The sequence below is a fragment of the Pinus tabuliformis genome, chromosome X (assembly GCF_031772625.1).
Source record: "Pinus tabuliformis cultivar Carrire ecotype Pingquan chromosome X, CPIR1, whole genome shotgun sequence".
Classification (NCBI taxonomy): Eukaryota; Viridiplantae; Streptophyta; class Pinopsida; order Pinales; family Pinaceae; genus Pinus; species Pinus tabuliformis.
The window spans coordinates 578,932,001-578,956,015 of NC_142308.1; the positions used below are offsets into that span (position 1 = coordinate 578,932,001).

Consider the following 24,015-nt stretch of genomic DNA (forward strand, 5'->3'; position numbering starts at 1 on the left):
CTGCTATAGCTTGCATTTTGTACATGGAAGACCAGTCTGTATATGTATTTCACCTCATATTTTTATGACAGTTTAGAAATATTTAAAAATAGCCATTAACTTCTTGTTGTGATTGCAATACCCAAGTCTGTCTTCAATGCAACTATTTTGCTGGAATTTTGCCACTCTGCCTTTCTTACTAGTTTGTTTACAAACCACCCAGTTTATTGATCTGCTAATCTTTGAGAAATTTAATTAAAAAAGAGGTGAATACAGATAAGCATAATTCTTCGATGTCCATAAGGTTTGCCATTTATAGAGGGGGAAGAGCGGGATTTTATTTAGTGCAAGAAAATCATATGACTTGCAAATTATCGAGTTTGTGTTAGAGATGTAACTCATTGCACAAGTTCAAATTCAAGTTTAAGAAAATTATGCAGTCTAGCCTTTTTTGCTTCCTAGGTTCATAATTATCGGTGTACTAAATGTATTTGATAATTACAGGTGTAGTGACTGAAAGGCTTCAAGCAGCTCATCGCAGTAAGCTTGCTCCAATGATGCTGCTTTTTCCAGGTATGGTAGGCCGATATTTAGTATTTACTAAAATTAAATCATATCAGAAATTATACAAGGTGTTAGTTTCAATTTAATATTTTTATATTGATATAAGGGCTATCTTTCTGCTCACGTGGGCTCATGGAATGCAGTTTTTGGATACATAGATATAACTTTTCATGGGAAAGGGTTATATGACCCAATTCCAGAAGATGAAAGCTAAGATATTAGACAAAGATATAGTAGCCTAAGGATCAATTTTGTCCTCTGCGTCATTGTTAATGTTTCTTTTGGAAATATGCTTAAATTTTTCTATTAATAAAATGGTATTACCAAAAAACACATTACAAAATAAGCTGGTGGCAGAAGGGTTACCATGCAAAACATTTAATAGGATTAATAGATTACCCTCCACATTAGATATGCAGTTATTTTCTTAAATCATACAAATTCAGCTATTGCTTAGATATGCAGTTACTGCCTGTACAACTCAGCCCTTCCTCAGAAGGTGCAAGTGGGAGAAGGTGCACCTAAATGGGATAGATGTTGCCTGAGGGTCAAATCACAATAAATCATTGTCCAAGCATTGAGCTTTTATGAGGTTCTTGGAGAGCTTTCCAAATTGTTCTCATTTCGAACAATTAGGTTGAATCTTGAAACCGAGTTAAGTTTACAAGTCTTATAAATTGCTGAGAAATGGAAACAAGAAATTCCAGTTTAATTTGTCCTTGAATTTAAACTGTAAATTAAAATCAAGTTCTATTCTCATAGCAACTTGTAAAAAGTTAATTAAGTTTAATTGACTTAATTAGCTTAGGAGTTTCGAGTTGGAAGTATTTTTGTAGTTATGTATATGTTCTTCCTAAATTTTAGGGGTCTAGGATGAGTTTATTTGAGTTGATGGAGTTATAGACAGTTAAACTAGTTCTAACTGTTTGTGGAACTAGTAGAGCATTAGTAGTGAGTCGGTGCACTGGTGATTCCTCAGGTGCTACTCCAACTAACTGAAGATTCCCTCATGAGAAATTCATGCATATCAGTTCAGAGAAAGACCCAGTTGAGATTAGAGTGCAAGGACAGTGTACTATCAGTTGTATGATGATCTGAGTTGTATAGGTCATGCATGCAATTAGAGAATGACCTAAGTTTGGATTATGCAGTTATGGAGGAAGGATTTCCCACTTAAATATGGGCTAATCCTCATAGGAATTGCACAAGGAAATAGGGGCTTGGCATGCAGCAAAATTGGTTAAGTGTTGGCCATAGCAGGTTGTGAGGTAGAGAGTTGATCATACTTGGGCAGGAATTGTTCTAGTGAGAACAAGCTTTGTATTATCACTCAGATTTTTGATTAATGCAATAGATAGTCGGGGTTTTGAGCAGTAGTTTTCCCTAGAGCAATTACTGTGTTAAGTGTCATTGATTATCTTCCTCTTGTTGATTATTGTTTTCATTGATTTATTGGTTTCCGCTGTTTAAAGAGTAGAGTAGATTCTTGTCTTGTGTTTTAGTACATTACATGAGCTGTGAATTTACAAGAAAATTTTCATGGTACCAGAGTTAAAGACAATATACTAGAGGAGATTTTGAAGTTTTGAGTTTGGGGTTACGAATGAAATTTGAATTTGCAAATCATACTTTAGGATTGGCATATGGCTTTCTACGGTTTGAGGCTTGAGTATGTCTTGGAAGGCAAATTGAATTATATGCCCTGGAAGGATAGGATGGAGGTAGTGCTGGAGGATAATGGCCTCAAGGAATTCATTGATCAAAACCAACAACATTGGATGCACAAAACCTGGCTGAATGGAAGAAGTGTGTGGCCAAGGCGAGGCGGATAGTCCTTGAGGGAGTTCGAGACCACATTGTCTCGAGTCTCCATGGGAAGGAAACTCCGTATGCTATGTGGAAAGCATTGACGGATCTGTTCTAGAACAACAGTGACCATAGGAAGTTGGCATTGAAAGACAAACTTCGAAAAATCAGGATGGAGAAAGGCGAGACCATTCCAAAATACTTGACCAAGTTCACGACCTGCCGTGATGAGCTTGGAAGTGTTGGAATAACCGTTGTCGAGGATGATATGGTGAGCCTAGCTCTCCTAGGCCTTCCTAAGAGTTGGAATAGCTATTAGGATTCTGTGAATGGAAGGGAGAAGCTGCCAGATTGGGAACGACTGTGGTCGGATTTGATGCAGGAGGAGATTAGAAGGAACACCAGAGATGGTTCCTCATCAAAGATTGATGATGAGGAAAATTGTGCCTTAGCAGGTAAGGCAAAGAAGGGGAAAGGGAAGGCATCCCATTCCAAATCGGATTCTTGCCATGGAGGTAAGAAGAAAGACATGTCGAAAGTTAAGTGCTTTCATTGTCATGAGCTGGGACATTTTGCTACAAATTGTTTGCTCAAGAAGTCCAAGAAGAAGTCCTCAGGAGCGGCGGGTGAGGCTTTGGCCTCTCAATTTGAATTGGAATTTACTCTCATTGCATGCATGGTGTCATCAATGATGGGTAGTGTATGGTACCTTGACAATGGAGCTTCATTCCACATGACTGGTGACAAGGAGTTGTTCAATGACCTGGAGGAGAAGGATCTCCAGATGCATATCGAGATGGGTGACGACGAGAGGTATAGTGCTACAGGATTGGGCACAGTTACTTTTCAGAGGGAGCATGGTGCTCCTCTCACCTTGAGGGATGTTATGTATGTGCCTGGGTTGAAGAAGAACTTAGTATCGGTCGCCATGTTGGAGGACAAAGGCTATGATGTGGTCTTTAGCAAAGGAAAGGCGTTCCTTAGACACATAGTCACGGGTTAGGTAAAGAAGATAGGGATTTGAGTTAAGAATCTTTATAAGTTGGAGGTAGAGGATTGTGTGTTGGGAATCATGATTGCCGTTAGACCAAAACTAGAGATAAGGATCCACAAGATGCGGTTAGTCCATGTCACGAAACACACGGAGACATTGGTTTATCCAATGGCCAACAATCTCCCCCCAACGCGAGCCGGGTGTGTATATAACTCGTGACCTACGCTCTGATACCACTTGTTGGGAATCACGATTGCTGTTAGACTGAAACCCGCAGGTGTTAGTCAACGATCGCATCGCCAGAGATAAGGATCTATGAGAGGCAGTTATTCCATGTCACGAAACACACGGGGAGCATTGGTTTATCCAATGTCCAACATTGTGCTGCTTTGAGCACGAAAGCTGAGGTGGTGCAGAGTTGAGACTTTGGCGAGTTGTGGCACAGGAGATAGGGCCACTTGCATCATGGGGCTTTGAAAATCATGCAACAGATTTCTACCGAGCTTCCCAAAGGTACACTAGGGCAAGTTGATACATGCAAGGGGTGTACTTTGGGAAAATACACCAAGGCTTCTTGTCACGACAAAGACAGTTGAGTAGAGGTGACTCTAGAGCGAGTCCATTCAGCTATGTGTGGACCATTCTCGATAGCATCCGCGGCCAAACACAAGTATTAGTTATCTTTGTTGATGATTTTTCTTGTAAATGCTGGATCTTTTTCATGCAAAAGAAGGATCAAACTTTCACAAAGTTTTGTGAATTTAAAGCATTGGTTGAGAAAGAGTCTGGCAAGAAGGTTAAAGCTCTGAGGAGTGAGAACGGTGGTGAGTATGTCTCAAATGAATTTTAAAACTTCTATGTGGTAGAAGGGATTAAACGGGAGTTGATGACACCCCATAACCCACAGCAAAATGGGGTGGCCGAGAGGAAGAACATAAGCATTGTAGGGGCAACATAGGCGATGTTGCATGACTAGGGCCTACCACTACACTTGTGGGTTGAGGCATGCAACACAACTGTATATTTGTAGAACAGAAGTCTGCATCAGATACTTGGGATGAAAACACTAGAGGAGGCTTTCTTCGGTAAGAGGCCAGATGTTGGTCACTTCAGGATTTTTGGGTCATCAGTATATTGCCATGTGACCAAAGATGCATGGAAGAAGCTTGAGCCGACAACAGAGTTGGGGATATTTGTGGGGTACACTGATACACCTCACAACTATCGGGTGTACTTGTCGACCAACAGGATGATAATGGTTCGTAGGGATGTCAAGTTTGATGAGAAGAATGCCATGCAAGTTTCCCTTGAGAGGGAGCTTGAGCTACATGTGGTTGAGTAACTTTTGGTTCCTAAGGTTGAGGAGCCTCAGATTGATGTGGAGCAACCACATGCAGAGGATCCGGGAGTGGAGACATCCACTTAGGCAGAGTCTTCTAGAGATGGGAGAAAGCGCACCAGAGAGGCTGACAGGTTATTGCATGATGCATGGGAGAATGTGGGAGCACCCACATCTCAACGCAGACAGAGGAGGTCACCTGAGAGGTACACTGGATACATGGCTCTTATGAGCGAATGTGTTGAGACAGAGCCATCTTCCTTTGAGGAGGTAGTGCAACAACCAGTTTGGGTTGATGCCATGGTGGAGTATGACTCCATAGTTCGTAACAATATTTGGGATGTGGTCCTGAGACCGGAGGACAAGTCAAGGGTGAGCTCCTGATGGCTTTACAAGGTAAAGCAAGCTGCAGATGGTAGTGTGGAGAAGCATAGGGCCAGATTTTGGCCTGTAGCTTTTCACAGGTAGAGGGGATTGACTATGATGAGACCTTTGCTCCCGTTGCAAGGTACTCATCAATCAGATCCATTTTGGCACTATCAACGCAGATGGGTTGGAAGATACATCAGATGAATGTAAAGACAACCTTCCTTAATGGCATGATTGAGGACGAGGTGTACATAGCGCAACTTGAAGGTTTTGAGACCTTAGACTATGAGTCACATGTGTGTTGGCTCAAGAGAGCATTGTATGGGCTAAAGCAAGCACCTCGTGCTTGGTACACCAGGATTGATCGCTACTTCATTGGGTTGGGCTTCACTAAGAGTGAAGCGGATGCGAACTTGTACCACAAAGTGGTGGAAGGTAAATTGTTGATCATTGTTTTATATGTTGACGATTTGATCCTGATAGGTGATGATCAACTGATCAAGTCTTGCAAGGGAGTTTGAGATGAAGGACATGGGGCTCATGCATTACTTCTTGGGCATGGAAGTATGGCAGGGTGATAGGGAATTGTTTGTATCTTAGGGCAAGTATGCCTACGAGATACTCTGGAGGTTTTGCATGGAGAGCAGTGAACCCATGGAGACTCCTCTAGCAGGTAACTGGAGGAAACAGGATGCTACTTCGGGGGAAGTAGTGGAAGCTACTGTTTATAGGAAGCTTGTGGGTTCACTCATGTACTTGGTGAACATACAACCAAATATGTGATATGCAGTTAACCCGCCTAGTTAAGCAATGGTTAGGCCTACCAAGTTGTATTGGAATGCGACAAAGCATGTGTTCAAATACCTTAGGGGCACTACTCAGTATGGATTGTGGTACAGACGAACAGAGGGAGTGAAGCTTCAAGGCTTCATTAATGCAGATTGGGCAGGGAGTCCATCCGACAGGAAGAGCACATCAGGAGGGATCTTCAGTATTGGGTCAACAACGGTTTCTTGGTATAGCAAGAAACAAAGATCGGTTGCACTCAGTTCAACAGAGGTAGAGTACATGGCTGCAAGTCAGGTAGTATGTGAGGCCATTTGGATGAGGAAGATTTTGGTTGGTTTGTTTGGTCAGTAGATGGATCCAACTGTGATTTACTGCGATAATCAGAGTTGTATCAAATTCTCTGAAAATCTAGTTTTTCATGATCGGTCCAAGCATATTGATATCTGATATCATCATCTCTGAGATTATGTATTGAGGCAGATTATGTTGTTAGAGTACATTCCCACAGAGGAGCAAGATGCTGACATTTTGACAAAGGCATTGTCAAGATGTAAATTAGAGTTTCACAGAGACAGGATCGGGGTCGCTGATAATCCCTTTCTTGTTGAGGGGGAGTGTTGAGAAATGGCAACAAGAAATTCCAGTTTAGTTTGTTCTTGAATTTAAACTGTGAATTAAAATCTAATTCTATTCTCATAGCAACTTGTAAAAACTTAATTAAATTTAATTGACTTAATTAGTTTAGGAATTTCGAGTTGGAAGCCTTTCTGTAGTCATGTATATGTTCTCCCTAAATTTTTGGGGATTCAGGATGAGTTTATTTGAGTTGACCGAGTTATAGATAGTTAAACTAGTTCTAATTGTTTGTGGAACTAGTAGAGGATTAGTAGTGAGTTGGTGCACTGGTGCATCCTCAGGTGCTACTCCAGCTAACTGAAGATTCCTTCATGAGAAACTCATGCATGTACCTAGTTGAGACTAGAGTGCAAGGACAATGTGCTATTAGTTGTATGATGATCCAAGTTGTATAGGTCATGCATGCAACTAGAGAATGACCTAAGTTTGGATTACACAATTATGGAGGAAGGATCTGCCAATTAAATAATGGGCTAATCCTCACAGGAATTGTGCAAGGAAATAGGGGCTTGGTAGGCAGCAAAATTGCCTAAGTGTTGGCCAGAGCGGGCTTCTGAGGTAGAGAGTTGATCATAGTTGGGTAGGAATTGTTCTAGTGAGAACACACTTTGTATTATCACCCAGATTTCTGATTAATGCAATAGATAGTTGGGGTTTTGAGCAGTGGTTTTCCCTAGAGAAATTATCGTGTTAAGTGTCATTGATTATCTTCCTCTTGTTGATTATTGTTTTCATTGATCTATTGGTTTCCGTTGTTTAAATAGTAGAGTAGATTCTTGTCTTGTGTTTTAGTACATTACATGAGCTGTGAATCTACAGGAAAATTTACATAAATCCTATCATCAATGGGTTTCCTTTGGCTCATCCATTGATATGCATGACGAGCCTATACCTAGATAAGGTTTGCATAAGTACAATTCCAATCTTTCTACTAATTAAGTGGGGTTTGAATTCTCAACTTAAATGATAAAGAGTTTGGTACGAGGCTTTTAATCTTTTTGTTAAAATTGGCAACTATGGCCAAACTCCATGTGGGTCACCTTATTTATGGATGTTAATATTTTTCTTAGATTCCTCTCATCGAGAGGTGTAGGATTGATCTAAAGATCATCCGATTCCGACAAGTATTTATGGAGATATGAATTTATTTATAATTACTTAACAAATTGTCAAGGTCGGCCAACAGCTAAGTGTGTGGCATACATGCCTAACGTTTCATATGAATAGAAGAGAGGTTGAGTCATTTGGAACTCATTCATTCACTCATCTTCTCTCTCTCTCTCCTACACATAAAAGGAGCCTCTCTCTCTCACACACGTGTGGCTAAAAGGAAGACGTTCTAGGGCAAGGAAGACGCAAAAAGGATGCTAGGGTAGCAGGTTATCTCTTTGACCAGCGTTGACCAAGCGTTGACCATCTAGGGGTGCGGATTGGGTGTGGCTGGCTCTCCTATGCAGGCCGCAAATTTTGGTACAAAAACTGAGGTGATTTGACCTCTGGTTTGACCGATATTGACTGCCATAGTTTAGGGTTGCAAGTTGACTTCAGAAATCTGCAAATTGACTGTACTTTTGGAGTTGTTCAAGGGCTGTTTCTTTAGGCTGTTCAAGGGCAAGTTGACTAGAAATTGACCAAACATATTAGAGGTCAATTTCATCTAGTTTGACCAAGTTTGACTTTGCTGATCTAGGGTTTGCTGCTGCTGATATAAAATTACAGAATTTAGATTTTGTACTATTTCTCTCTGCTGAACTATTGAAGATAAAAGAAGATTTGATCAAAGGGTTTCCTTGCATTGGGGTTTGTCCCTGGCTAGCCGCCACATCTTGTGTCTCTTGTCTTGGCTTGTTTTCTGTTTATCATTTAATGTTCTATCTGCACTTTACTTAATGTATATGTGATTGCTAATCTGTGGCTAATAAGAAGAAAAATAAGTAAAATGCTCTAAGCATAAAACATACCATAATTTAACATGGTATCGGAGCTGAGGTGAAGACAAAGCCCAAGCAAGAGCAAGAGTAAGAGCAATCACCGGAGAGAAGGTTGGCAAGGCTATCTTAAAGAAATCATGGGGTCCTCAACACACTTTCCTGCTGAAGACAAACTCCGTGAGAAATCTGACTATCACAGATGGAAGATGTCTCTCGATCTAACATTAGAAGAGCAGGAAGTGTTTGACCATGTGAGAGGAGGAATTTTTGAGCCTCCATCAAATGCATCCGCTGCTGCTAGGAACAAATGGACCAAGGGAAAAGTCAAGGCAAGGAAGATCATCTGGGACTCTATCGACAAGTGCTTGGTGGCCTATGTTTCCGAGCTGACCACCGCTAAGGAAATCTACGATAGACTGATGAGTTTATTTAAAGTTAATGATGCAAATCAAGTTTTGTTCCTTAGAAATAACCTGAAGGAAATTAAGAAGGGCAAATATGAGAGTATGCAAGCATATTTCTTAAGGATCACCGAAATCAAGAACGATCTCATATCTATTGGGGAAGTAATCCCTAACAAGGAAATGACACTAACAACTCTTGGAGGACTGCCATCTGAATGGTATATATTCAGGACTACTCTTCTCAACAATAACGTAATTCCTGGATTTGAGGAATTGATGGCTAGATGCATTCAAGAGAAACAAGGATGGAAGAACAAGAAATGCCCGCACTTAAAGGCCATCCCTTCAAGAAGGCAAGAAACTCTAGGTATGATTCTAAAACTGTTAACAATAAGCAAGATGAATATTATCTTCCAGCAACTCTCTCTACTATTGCTCCCCTGGACTCGCTGGGAAATTGGCTTATTGATAGTGGTGCGTCAAGGCACTTCACTGGTTACAAAGAAGCTCTCTCTAATCTGGTAAAGAAGGAAACCAACCTAGAACTTGGAGATAATTCAAAATATCCCGTGAAAGGCGTAGGAAATGTCACTCTTCAATTGAGTCAGGGAAATACAATCCATTTAGAAGATGTATTATATCTACCTGATCTCAAAAAGAACCTGGTGTCCATTTCGGCAATGGAAGACAAAGGCTACAAGGTGGCCTTCAGCGATGGCAAGGTACGTGTATGGAAAAAGAATTTTAAGATGCTTTCACTCTTGGGTTTCGAGTTGATTCATTATATCAAGTCGGAGGAAGTCCGTCGGGTGTCATGTCTTGTGACACATCTCTTCAGTCCGAACTATGGCATCGGAGGTTTGTTCACCTTCATTATAAAGTTCTTCCTGATGTGAGACAAATGGTGACAGGGATGCCTGAGTTCCGAGTAGAGCAAGAAGGTGTGTCCGGGATGTGCCGAAGGAAAGCTCAAAAGGGGACCATTCCCCTTAAGCCAAAGCAAGACCTCCGATATATTGCAGTTGGTTCAGTCAGACATATCTGGTATGATGCCTGTGAACTCCTTGGGAGGATATTCATATTACCTCACTTTTATAGATGATTATTCTCGCAAGACTTGGATATACTTCTTGAAAAAGAAGGATGAAGTGTTCTCCTGGTTTCGGCACTTCAAAGCCTTGATTGAGAATCAGACCGAAAAGAAGATCAAGATCTTAAGGACTGATAATGGGACTGAATATGAATCCAATGAGTTTCATGACTTCTGCAAAGAGGCTAGCATTAAGAGGGAGAAAACTACACCATATACTCCTGAGTAGAATAGTGTGGCGGAAAGGAAGAACCGTACGATTGTGGAAGCTGTTCGTGCTATGCTCCATGATCAAAGACTTCCGAAGTTTCTATGGGCCGAAGTTGCAAATACCGCTGTATATGTACAAAATCGATGCCCTCATCAAGCATTGGGTTCCAAGACTCACGAAGAAATGTTCACTGGTAAGAAACCTAACGTATCTAATTTTAGAATTTTTGGAAGTCCTATATATTTTCATGTGCTGAAGGAGAAAAGGAATAAATTGGGTGCATCTGGAAAGAAAGGAATCTTCGTGGGCTATAGCGAAAATACTAAGGGCTATAGAATCTATGTGGCTGGACAAAGGGAAGTCGAAATCAGCCAGGATGTCACCTTTGACGAAGATATGGCTCTTAGCAAAGTTGACAATATTCCTACTCTAAGAGGATCTAAAGACGCTGACACCAGGGAATTGAAGGAAAAGGAAGACGAGATGATGCTCGATGTGGAAGAACCTTTGGATCCTATTGATCCTCCTCTGCAAGAGCCTTCCTCTTCTAAGAAGAGGCCTTCATGGCTTAGGGGGACACTTGATGATGCTGAAGGACACATTGCACCTAGAAGAACCTTCCGTGAAAGTAAGAAGCCGAACAGGTATTAGGGATACCTAACCATCATGAGCACGATCATCCAAAATGAGCCCTCGTCATTCACAGAAGCTGTCAAGCATCAAGTATGGAAGGATGCTATGACCGAGGAATATGAGTCCATCATGAAAAACGATGTTTGGGATGTGGTCCCCAGACCCTAGGACAAAGCCGTTGTCACTTCAAAATGGCTTTTCAAGATAAAGCATGCAGTTGATGGAAGTACCGAAAAGTATAAGGCTTGTTTTGTCGCTTGTGGCTTCTCTCAGAAGGAAGGTATAGACTATGACGAGATATTTGCATCTGTTTCCCGATATACCACCATCCACTCAATCATAGCCCTTGCTACTTCGCAAGGATGGAACCTACATCAGGTGGATGTCAAGATTGCGTTCTTGCATGGTTGGATCAAAGAGGAGGTCTATGTGGAGCAACCCGAAGGATTTGAGATTCATGATTGAGAATCTCAAGTGTGCAGGTTGAAGAAAGCCCTCTATGGGCTGAAGCAGGCACCTTGAGCATGGTATGAGAGGATCAATAGCTACCTAATGAAGCTGGAATTCACTAGGAATGAAGCCGACCCTAACCTTTACTTTAAGGTTGAAGATGACAAACCTCTCATACTGGTGCTGTACGTTGATGACCTCTTTCTAACAGGTGCAGACCCTTTCATTCACAAATGTAAAAGGGAGTTGGCTTCTGAGTTTGAGATGAAGGACCTAGGACTGATGCACTATTTCCTAGGACTTGAAGTCTGGCAGAAGCCAGGGGAGATTTTCCTATCTCAAGGAAACTATGTGGTGAAGATATTGGAGAGATTTGGCATGGTGGACTGCAAGCCCGTAACTACTTCGATGGAGCTTGACTTCAAGAAGTTAAGCGGTAGTGCCGTTGGACCTGTTTTATGAAATGCTACCAAGTATCATCAAATCGTCGGAGCCTTGATGTTCTTAGTGAACTCCCGTTTGGATATATGCTTTGCGGTCAACACGTTGAGTCAACATATGGTTGAACCTTATCACACACATTGAATTGGTGCCAAGAATCTGCTGAGATATCTTTGTGGCACAATCACTCATGGGTTAAGATACACTGCTGGAGATGTTAGACTACTTGGATATACTGATGCTGATTGGGTAGACAGTGTGGTGGACCGAAAGAGCACTTCCAGGCGCTGTTTCTCTTTGGGATCTGCCTCGATATCTTGGATGAGAAGGAAGCAGACGTTGGTGGCTTTGAGCACCACCGAGGCAGAGTACATTGCTGCTAGCATGGCCTCCTGTGAGGCAGTCTGGTTGTGAATGCTCTTCAGTGAGTTGTTTGGATTTATATTGGATACCACTGTGATCTTGTGTGACAACCAGAGCGGGATTCGTTTACCAGAGAATCCCGTATTCCATGATCGCTCCAAGAATATCGATATCAGGTACCACTATATTCGAGATATGGTGCAACGGGGAGCAATAAGGCTCCAACATATCGATACAGATGAACGGGTCGCTGACATTTTGACAAAGCCCCTAGGAAAGGTCAAATTCCTGACTTTCCGAGAACGACTTGGTGTCGTTCAGAGATCCTCTTATGAGGGTCGAGTATGATGTATTGAGCTCTGGGAGCTCCAGGGGGGCATGGGGTACTTCTTGGAGTGACATGTGACCACAGGGCGACTCACCATCCCCTGCTGGTGCACTATGTAAAGGGTAAAAGGTTCAACCTTCCCCCGTGATACCCCGTGGCGACTGTGGAATAGGATGATTAGTTCTCCTGTGGGCCAGGATGATTCGTTCTTCGTGGCGACTGTGGAACAGGATGATTAGTTCTCTTGTGGGCCAGGATGATTCGTTCTCCGTGGCAACTGTGGAACATGATGATTAGTTCTCTTGTAGGCCAAGATGATTAGTTCTTCGTGGTGTCCACTGGACAGGATGATTCGTTCTCCTATGGACAGGATGATTAGTTCTCCTGTCGAGGCATCCTACCCATGCAGTGTGGGACTCATGGGAAGTACCTCTCATCTGATCAATGAGCAGGGAAATGAGGATAGGGACCATAGTAGTACTATTGATGGACGCAACATTGTATCTATCGTACTCCCTATGCTAGGATGACCTCCATTGATCTGAGATTAGTGATACTGATTTGGGATCAGTGAGAGTGGTACACACTCTGGGATTGACTTCGGGTCAGTGGAGGATGGTATGATACATCCTCAATCATTTCTTCTTCTTCATAGTTGGAGCAGAGCAAATGGGGTCAAGCTGTGCAGGACAGTGCATTTGATGGATGGATAACAGCGACGGTCCGACGGATTGCAGATGGAGTTCTCCCTAGTTAAGAGGGAGTGTTAAAATTGGAAACTAGGGCCAAACTCCATGTGGGTCACCTTATTTATGGTTGCTGATATTTTTCCTAGATTCCTCTCATCGAGAGGTGTAGGATTGATCTAAAGATCATCCGATTTCGACAAGTATTTATGGAGATATGAATTTATTTATAATTACTTAACAAATTGTCAAGGTCGGCCAACAGCTAAGTGTGTGGCACACATGGCCAACGTTTCATATAAATAGAAGAGAGCTTGAGTCATTTGGAACTCATTCATTCACTCATCTTCTCTCTCTCTCTCTCTCTCCTACACATAAAAGGAGCCTCTCTCTCTCACATGTGTGGCTAAAAGGAAGACGTTCTAGGGCAAGGAAGAGGCAAAAAGGACGCTAGGGAAGCAGGTCATCTCTTTGACCAACATTGACCAACCGTTGACCATCTAGGGGTGCGGATTGGGTGTGGCGGCTCTCCTAGACAGGCCACAAATTTTGGTACAAAAACCGAGGTGATCTGACCTTTGGTTTGATCAATATTGACTGCCCTAGTTTAGGGCTGCAAGTTGACTTCAGAAATTTGAAAATTGACTGTACTTTTGGAACTGTTCAAGTGCTGTTTCTTCAGGCTGTTCAAGGGCAATTTGACTGGAAATCGACCAAACATATTAGAGGTCTATTTCATCTAGTTTGACCAAGTTTGACTTTGCTGATCTAGGGTTTGCTGCTGCTGATATAAAATTAAAGAATTCAGATTTTGTACTATTTCTCTCTGCTGAACTATTGAAGATAAAAGAAGATTTGATCAAAGGGTTTCCCCGCATTGGGGTTTGTCCCTGGCTAGCCGCCACATCTTGTGTCTCGTCTTGGCTTGTTTTCTATTGATCGTTTAATGTTATATCTGCACTTTACTTAATGTATATGTGATTGCTAATCGGTGGCTAATAAGAAGAAAAATAAGTAAAATGCTCTAAACATAGAACATACCATAATTTAACAGTTTTCCATAATCAAACATCTGAGTTTTGTCAAGGTCTCATTTAGTTGTTACTAGGGGATTTAATCTCTTTGCAGTGCAAACATATATATCATGCACAATCTTGATGCCTCACTTAAAAGAGTCTCAGAGCCAAGAACTAGGGATTGTCAACCAATGATTTATCATTATTAGTGCTGATAGAATATAGCCACAAGAAGTGCTTATGGAAATAAAGGTCGGATCTAAAATGGTAACCTTTCCAATGAAGGTGAGGTTTACCAACTTCCTAAGCCTTTCCAATACTTTATGTCACAAAGGCCCCTTGATCTTGTTTGGGACATGCAAAATTAACTAGTCCTAAAGATTGCGATAGCTCCAACATTATTTAATGTTGTTAGTCAAGAGACTTTTCCAGTACTCACCCGTCAAGAAATTATATATTCCATTTGACACAAAGGGCCATTCCTTGGGTGTGGACATCAATAATCTCCATGCTTTCCCTATCCTTTGGTGTGCAACACAAACTCAAATTACCTCCGTGGAAGCCTTTGTGCCTTCAAAGTTGACCTAATGGAATGCTCTGATAATCTGCTTAATATGCGTGTAAATTGTATTTGAGGGGCCCTGACACGATGAATAATAAATTTGGGTGGCAACAATATTTTTAGTACAATTCTAATAGCGATCCACCAATAACATTGCCTTGGAAATCAACTTTGACAACATTTTGTTTAATCTTCTAAACCACCTTTTCTTAGAGTTCCTTCAAGGCATGGTTATCAGAGCTGGACCAGTCATTGAACCGATAGACCCCTTAGATCGGGAACTAGTCAGAACTAGACGGAAACCGATAAAAAATCAGACCAAAAATATGGTCAACCAAAAACACAAAATATTCAAATTTTAAATAAAAACATAAATATTCATGTGCATCCATATGAATCCAAACCATTTATACACAAATAAGCAAAAGTTCTCATTTATATAGCATGTAAGGATGCACATAACCAAAATAGCACTGAGTGCAATCCATCTCTAAATTGAAAATATGTCAGCAAACAATCTCCACATGGCCTCTAATCCAAAAAAAATTATGCTACAACAAATACCTACATATCATTAAAATCATTGCCTATATTGGGATCTTCGTCATCAATATCATTCTCTAAGCATTAAAATAAGATAGAAAAAGCATAGCATGTAAATTCAAGATTTTGTTTGAGTGATGTGTACTTTTTTTAGTAGGCTCATGATAGAGGAGTTCAACAACCAATGCCACTAAGATCAAGGTACATAGAGGGCTTGGTGCCCTTGATTAAATACTAGTTCCATACCCTCGTACATGACAAAATCCAATGTAGCGTTGCAATCCCCCCAATCTTGATATCCTGGAAAACTGTTAAGTCTGCTGGATTTTGAGTGAGATCTGAAATTCTACTTTTGCCATATGAAATCCAATGAGGTCAGAACCACTCTCAAACATCCCGAGTCATTTCATGGTAATGTTAAAAATTTAAGTAAAATGATGAAAAGGTTCATTTTCATCTTTAAGAATTTAACATCACCATGAAATGCATAGCATTAGTAGAGGGCAGTATGGTCAAATACTAGGCTTCCCCTGTCATAAATCATTGCTTTTTTGAAAAAGAATTGCATTCAAAGGTTCCTTGGCAGCAATGTACAAACTGGCTGGTTCAGTATTGAACCAATAAAAATAGGCTGGTTCGGTACTGAACCGACCAAAAACAGTCCAGGTCACCGATCCAAACCAGTTTTGGCCTCAAACCAGTTGGACCAACTGGTTCAAACTAGTTCGGTCTGGTCCTGATAACATTGCTTCAAGGAGGCTTGAAAGTCAAATGGGATTATGAGGAATTTGGAAATTTGGCTTAATTGAATCCAAGACCATTCAAGATTATGCAACCCCTCTTGAGATTCCATGGGGCTTTGCATATAACACAAAGTATTGGCCCATTGAATTGTTGGAGCTTTAATAGTTAGGCTTCCCAAAAAACGTTGAGGTAGTCCATGGCATTGTTGAAGGGTTCTTGATCCTTCTTGACAGTGATATTATTTCAACTTCATGTGTTAAAGCATCACAACAATGGAATGAAACACAAATATCCATGGAGAAAAATATTGAATTGATTTGAAAAAAGATGATACAATCCGCTATGTGAGGTATGTATTCATATATTTTTGTAGAACAACCTATGCATTACACATCCATATTATTCTTGATTTGATTTGTAAACTATTGTGGATATTCCACTGGGATGCTTCATCACAACGAATCTTATAATATTTTGAAATCTGCAATTTATTTCCTGAAATCTCAGATTACTTATTACTAGCTTATTAGTATTACTTAAATCGAAATGAAATTACAAGCAAATAAACACACCTTCCATACTATTGAACATAAGATGTGTCCCGGGGAAACCCAAAATGGAAGAAAACATAGCTAGAAGGTGTAATGTCCTCTCCAAATTGATGGCTAATGGAGGATGAAATAGCCTATCCGACCCCATAGGCTATAGTCTTGATAAAGGGGTAAAAACCCAATTTTTCCAATGTTGGGGCAACATTGTGCAAAAGTTGGGTTGGCTGGGGCAAAAAGACCCAAAATTGGGGGTTGCACTCACAACCCCTCACATTTGGGAGCCCATGGAAAAATCTATAAATAGAGGGAGATGAAATCAAATGATCATCATTTATTTGGATCAAATACATCTCTTTTCTTGAGATGTGGTTTTAAGGGTTTTAAGACCCCATTCCTCTACTAATTTCGGTGGTGAGAGATTCCACCCTAGTTAGTAATCTTATCTTTATCTTTTTTGTCATGTTCTGGCAAAGAGGGGAATTATTTATCTGAAGAATAATAGAGTTGTTGGTGGGAAAGTTGGGACAAGACAATCAAAATTCTCTGGAGGCTATACAATTTTATTCCGAGGCCAAACAGTGATAACTCTGAGGCTAAGAAAAGGTCATCTAAGCAGTATTCAGGTTCTTTCTGAGGCTGTTCGAGGGACTAATTCTACCTTGTGACAGACCAGAAGTCACCCGAAGGCAAATTCAACAAACTCGTCTCTGTCTGCGGCCTAGACTGAGGCAAATTTGGGTCCATAACCAAGTTTTCTGAGGCAAGTCTGAGGCAAGTTCGGCCTTGCCTGCGGCCTAATCTCTGAGACAAATGTTCCTGTGGATGGTTTTGATGAATTTCTGAGGCAGTAAGTTAAGGATTTCTAAGGAATGAGATTTGCACTTCAGCTCTAGGCCTATGGCCTACCACATAATTGCTTCTTCTAGGACAGAAATTCAGTCTGTTACATAGTAAATATCTAGTTACATACTATACAAGAATATTTCCAAGTCGAGTCATTGACAGATCCTGTGTAAGGATAGAGTTGGTTATTAAAAGAATTTAGTGAACTGTTGGATATTGGAGCAACTACATCTATTACTCTGTTTGTGATGAAATATTGGTTGTGAACAACCTTGAAATTGTCGACAATACATACTGTTATATGGTGGAAATTGTCTGCTATCAGTCTTATATGTTTATGGTTTGTTAATCTTATGTGAAGATGCAACTGTTATTGTATGAATACATGATTTCTATTGCTATTTGTTGAAAGCTCCAAATTGGATTGAAAAACTCTAGGACAAAAGAATTACCCTATGATATTACAATGGTTTCAGAGCAAAGCATCCTTCCAGCTTGTGAGTGCATGAGCCTTGTATGCTTCGAGAAGACACAAGCAACGTCACTGTAAGAAGAAAGTGAAACACCCATCCTTCAGACATGGGAGATAGAACAGAACAAGGAGAACAGGATCCTGTTATCCTACTAAATGCAATACTCCAGGAACAACAACAAACGATGGACATGCTAATGCAAGGAAAACAGCAGATGGCTCAGGTTATTGTCCATGGACCATGACATAAACAATCTAGGTAATAATGGATTGAATGCTGGTAATAGGGTTGGTGTTGATGGAAGCAACAACCATAATCCTGGCTCTTCTAATGCTGTTGCTCAAACAAACAACAGGATAACCAGTGGAAGGAGTTACAGAGTCCAGACCTTTATTTCATCAGTTTTTAAACAGTCAGGCAACAATGACCCATGGAGCAACAGAGCCAAATAGACTCTTTGATGATTACTTTCGGGAGTATGCAACACTAGAAGAGAATACACAGGCAACCATATCTTTCCAAGAATACAACAACATCAAATACAAAAATGGACTCAGGTGACAACCTAATTCTAATCTAACACACAACATAAGTAAACTATCCCTCCTTTCTTTTGACGGATCATCTAAATGTTCAACAAGAGCTTCGGTGCAAAAATTAGACACCTACTTTAGGCTCAATCCTATGTTAGAAGCAGATGCTATCCAATTCGCCATAGTATGCCTAGAAGGAGAAGCACATGATGGGTGGTATCATGGACTAGTTATGTTGGGGCATGCAAACATCACTTCTTATGTAGACTTTATGCAAAGATTGATAGATATATTTGATCGAAAGAATTCAGATATACACTTCAGAGAGTTCGTGCAACTCAAACAGAGAGGATCACATGAAGAATACATGACAAAATTCAAACTTACTGCTGTCATGGTGACGAACATATCTGAAGAAAGACTAGTCATGCTCTTCATGGAAGGACAATCTAGACCCCTACAAGGTTGGGTTAAGGCATTCAATCCCGCAACTCTACAAGACGCCATCAAGAAGACTCGTGATATGGGGAATGCATCGACCAAATCTAAGCTTCGTCCAACCCCTTCATCCCTCAGAAAGATAAAGAGAAGAAACCCTTTCTATGTGATTGGCCCAAAAGGGATAGATTGGATGATGAAACTCGAAACGAACTAAGGTGGAAGAAGCTTTGTTTTACTTGCAAGGAACCATGGGAGCCAGGACATTGATGTTTAGGCAAAGGAAAAATTTACTACATTGAAGTAGTCTCCGACGATGAGGAAGAGGAAGAGGAACAAGAGCCTAACCCAAAGGATGAACCTAATAGCCCAAAAGAGGAGCAACCACATCAGGGGGATAAAGAAGAGGTCCGAGGAGAAGCCTTGTGAAGAGAAGAAACCTCGATCGATAGTTAAGATTGCTTCTCTATCTGGAACTCCTAGGTATTACACCTTCAACGTTTCGTACTTGTTTCTGTACGGAAATGCCCTCCAGCCCTACGTTTCCTGCAAATAAGGTCTACACTTATGATCACTAACTGAAAGAAGCTTCACGCCTCTGATTCCGAGTTGATGGATCCTACTCTATACAGACAGATGATTGGTTATTTGATGTATTTGGTCAACACTCGACCAGATATATGTTTTGCCGTTAACACTGAGTCAGTTCATGTGTGAGCCTAGGAGAGTGCACTGGGTGGCTGCAAAACACATTCTTCGTTACTTTCAGGGGACTGTGGATTTTGGTCTGGATTATAGACAGGGTGATGGAGTGAGATTGGCAGGGTACACGGATTCAAATTGGGCAGGTTGTGCTTTAGTTAGGAAGAGTACTTCCGGGTGCTGTTTTGGATTGGGTTCGACAGTTGTGTCGTGGATCAGCCGGAAATAACAATCAGTTGCATTGAGCTCAGCTGAGGCAGAGTATATGGCTGCTAGTTTGGCCATTTTTGAGGCCATATGACTTCGCAATATGTTGTTTCGTCTATTTGGTTAGGCATTGAGACCTTCAATGATTTACTGTGATAATCAGAGTTGCATAAAACTCACGGAGTATCCAGTTTTTCATGATAGGTCAAAGCATATTAAGATCAAGTATCACTTCATTAGAGACTATGTTCAAAAGGGAGCTATCAAGCTTGAGTACATTTCCACAAATGAGTAGGTAACCGACATTTTCACCAAAGCCTTACCACGGGGCAAGCATGTCTACTTCAGAGACAAGATGGGAGTGGTGAGGAGCACTTTCCTCGGTAAGAGGGAGTGTTAAAATTTGGGTACCAGAGGACAAGTGGTTCCCTAAGGCTTTGATCTTTGGCCTAGGGAAAAGTGTCCAAATTTATTTTTTCTTTTCTCCTAAAGTGACTTTATAAGTGGTAAAGTCAATTTAATTTAAAAGTGACTTTATAAGTGGTAAAGTTACATTCTAATTTAAAAGTGACTTTATAAGTGGTAAAGTTACATTCTAATTTAAAGGTGACTTTATTAAAATCAATGAAGAATTAGAAAGTGAAAAAGTGACTATGGAAATAAAAGGCTAAGTGGGTCTTTATTTAAGTTGGTGAGTTAAAAAATAGAAAGTGAGAATTAAATGCACATTTATTCTCATCCCTAGATCTAAATGAATCTCAGCCATTAGATCTTAGAGTAACCCAAGTGGTCATTTAGAGAGTAAAAGGAGAAGAGAAGAGGAAAAGATCAATTCATTATTTCATGAGCATTTGAGAGAAAGAGGAGAGAGCAAGGAGAAAATTTTTGAGCAGTGAGGAAGTGAAGGAGAGCAACAAGAAGACATTTCAGCAAATCTGGGCAGCAACATTTATTGGCATGCATCCCAAGGCAAAATCGTACAACAGGAGAAAGGCATAGATATCGAGGAAGAGGGACAGTAACAAGGGCATGAATTTCAAGGCTGATTTGGGCATGAATTTCAAGGTAGCCGTACTACTGAAATCTGTACGTTTCGTACAGTCCGTACAACAAGTTCTAGGCACGTTTTTTCGAGGTTGGCCATACAACATTTAATGTTGTTTTATTGTTGGAAAATTTCTGTTTTCGCTGTTTGCTAATTGGCATGATTTTCGAGGCGGAGTGCAAGCACAAAAATCGAGATAAGTTGTAATTTGTGGTTGCTGGAATTTTTACTGTGTATTTCAGTTTCTCTGTAAAAGCATTTTCAGAAATAAAGAAGAGCTCTCAAACTGGTTTTCCCCAAGAGTTGTAGGGGGTTTTTCCAGGGTCACATTGACCAAAAATCGGTGTTATTTTCTATGTGGCTGTCATAATTTTACTGTGTTTTATTTATGCAATTTCAGCAGTTGTGAAATCTCTAAATTTGTGTTTTCAGAAAATATTGTCATTTCCAGATTTTAGACTTTTTATCATTCTTGGATTTAAAACTAAATACATGGAGTGATAAGGAAAACTGATAACCAGAGTGGGGGTTGAAATTTCTTCAACATACTGATTTACAGCTAGACATGGGGGGAGTACCTCCAACACTTGGAGGAGGTATTGCGCATTATGGAGGAGCAACAGTTTTATGCCAAGCTCTCCAAGTGCAAGTTTGGATTGACAGAGATGCTCTACCTAGTGCATATCATTGGAGCTGATGGGGTGAAGGTCCACGAGGAGAAGATTCGGGCCATCTGGGATTGGCCAGTACCCCTAGATGCAGTGTTGCGGGGGAGCGCCCCCCCCTCCTCGATCCTGCTCCCAATCCGCGCTCCAAGCCGGAGCGACTCGGGAGCGCGCTCCCTAAAAAAACCGCTCCCTACCTTTTCATGAGTGTTTTTGGGAGCGTTTAGCCTTTTTTGCAATTTTTTTTTGCAGTAATGTTCCAAATGCAATTTTTTTCAAAGAAACAAATAAGTTTTGAGTGGGGCAACTTAATGATCAAGCCTATGGCCCTATTATTGATATGCGATTCATGGTAATGTTAAATTCTTAAAGTAAAAGTGACTTTCTTCTTAATCTTCATTTTCATCCTTTTACTTAAATTTTTAACATTACCATGAAATGACTCAGGATGTTTGAGAGTGGTTCCAACCTCATTGGATTTCATATGGAGAAAGTAGAATTTTAGATTTCATTCAAAATCCAGCAGACTTATCAGTTTTTCAAGATTTCAGGATTGGGGGGATTGCAATGTTTCCATTGGATTTTATCATGTATTAGGGCATGGAACTTGTATTTAATCAAGAGCACCAATCCCTCTATGTACCTTGATGTTAGTGACATTGGTTGTCGAACTCCTCTATCATGACCCTCTTAAAAATGTATGCATCCACTCAAACAAAATCTTGACTTGACATGCTACGCTTTTTCTATCCTATGTTAATGCTTAGGGGGTGATATTAATGACAAAGATCCCTATACAAATATAAAGGTAATGACAAAGATACCTTTGGATATTAATGCTTAGAGGGTGATATTAATCACAAAGATCCTAATTTTCCAACAAGACTAAAAAGCTAGACATTTCTCGTGATGGCAAGAGGCCCAAGCATAAGCAATAGATAATAGATTTACTTGTCTTTTCTAGTTTCTAGTAGTTTTTATAACTATTGACTCTTTCATATTTATTATGATATTTTTTTAAACAATATATGCCAATTTAAGTTTGAAGTTGGCAATTATAATTCATTAGTAATGAATTATGAATATGATGCTTCATGAAAGTTGAATGTTGTTTCATTTCATTTTATAACATTTCATTTCATGTTAGATATTATTTGTTGTAATGGTTACACTTAGCTTACAAGTACAACTTTGGCGATCAATGATGATAAATGTTATATATTGAATTTTGAAAGCTTGAAACTTTAAGATTGATGAATCACGAGACTCAATATGTGGTATGTTACTATGTTACTAACTTGTGGACGTGGTTGATGAAGATTATAACTTCTAGATGATTGTTGTTATATGGTTCAATCTATGTTTTTATTTATGTTTTTTATATCTAATTCATAATTCTACGTTTTTGTTGACATATATGTATCAAAATATAAAAATATAAAAAATATATATATTATATAAAAACGCTCCGGGATTCGTTCCCAAACCGGGAGCTTTTGAAAATGTCGCTCCCACACCCGTTTTCGCTCTCTCCCAAGTAACACTGCCTAGATGTGACTATGCTAAGGGGCTTCTTGCGTATTTTCACATACTACAGGAAGTTTGTCAAGTGGTTCTCATAGCTGGCAGCACCCTTGACTGACTTGACCAAGAAGGGGGCCTTCGCATGGACTGATGGAGCACAGGTTGCCTTCGATCGCCTCAAGGAGGTGATGAGCAGTTGCCTTGTTTTGGCACTTCCAGATTTTTCCCAGCCATTCACGGTGGAGTGCGATGCATCCGGGGTAGGAGTTGGAGCAATATTGTCACAGGAGGGCCATCCCATTGCTTTCGAGAGTCGAAAGCTTCTATCGCATGAGCTGTCATATTCCATATATGACAAAGAGATATTGGCCATTATGCATGCATTGGCCAAGTTCTGCTAGTACTTGGTGGGCAACCGGTTTCGAGTGAAGACTGATCACAACAGTCTTCGACATTTCATGGGGCAGCAGGGCCTCAATGACAGGCAACAAAGATGGGTCAGCAAAGTGCATGCCTTTGACTTCAATATAAAGTATGTGCTGGGAAAGCACAATGTGGTGGCCAATGCTCTATATTGGAGACTAGCTGGGTTCTCTCGCATGAGCATCTGCCATGATTGGAAGGTGTTGTAATTTATAAGTCTAATTGTTAGAAATCCTTCATGTACTTTTATGATTTATTTTTGCCTACTTGTTTTGTTTAATTAACAAGTTTTTACCATGTAAATACTGAAAATAAATACAAGTACATGCTCAACACATTACAAATCATCAACTGAAGAAAAAAAAAGCACACAAGTGACACCGTTATTTTTGGACCAATGTCCTCGGAAAAATCCAATGCGGGGAAACCGATGCAGCTATTTGAGGGTTTTATTATTAAGCAATTTCAGAATCAATCTGGGTGCCAAACCGGCTCACCCAACAGAGAATGATCTCGGCAGTAGTACCTCTAAGTCGGAGACAAATATTTTGGCTAAAACCCTAGATGAACAAGTCCACAACTCTCAGCTCCAATCTGCCCCACGAATTTTCCAGTGTTTGCCTCTATGGACTGCGTCAGCCTCTCGGCCCAGTGTCACCCTAACTCGCCTTGCGTCAGCCTCTGGAGGCACTGCATCAGCCTCTCGAGGCACTGCGTCAGCCTCTAGAGCCTA

General features: G+C 40.5%; 1 protein-coding gene across 7 annotated transcripts in view; it reads left to right on the forward strand.

Moving 5' to 3' along the window:
• Positions 1 to 24,015, forward strand: part of LOC149141334 (Phospholipid/glycerol acyltransferase family protein) — a 193,081-nt gene that overhangs the window by 62,852 nt on the left and 106,214 nt on the right. For all 7 annotated transcript variants that reach the window (XR_016265202.1, XR_016265203.1, XM_089452987.1 and 4 more), the window contains one exon: positions 484 to 552. Coding sequence is in view for 5 of the 7 variants with exons in the window: in XM_089452987.1 (XP_089309113.1) it covers positions 484 to 552 (69 nt within the window). In the remaining 2 variants the exon portion in view is untranslated. The remainder of the gene's footprint in view (positions 1 to 483; positions 553 to 24,015) is intronic.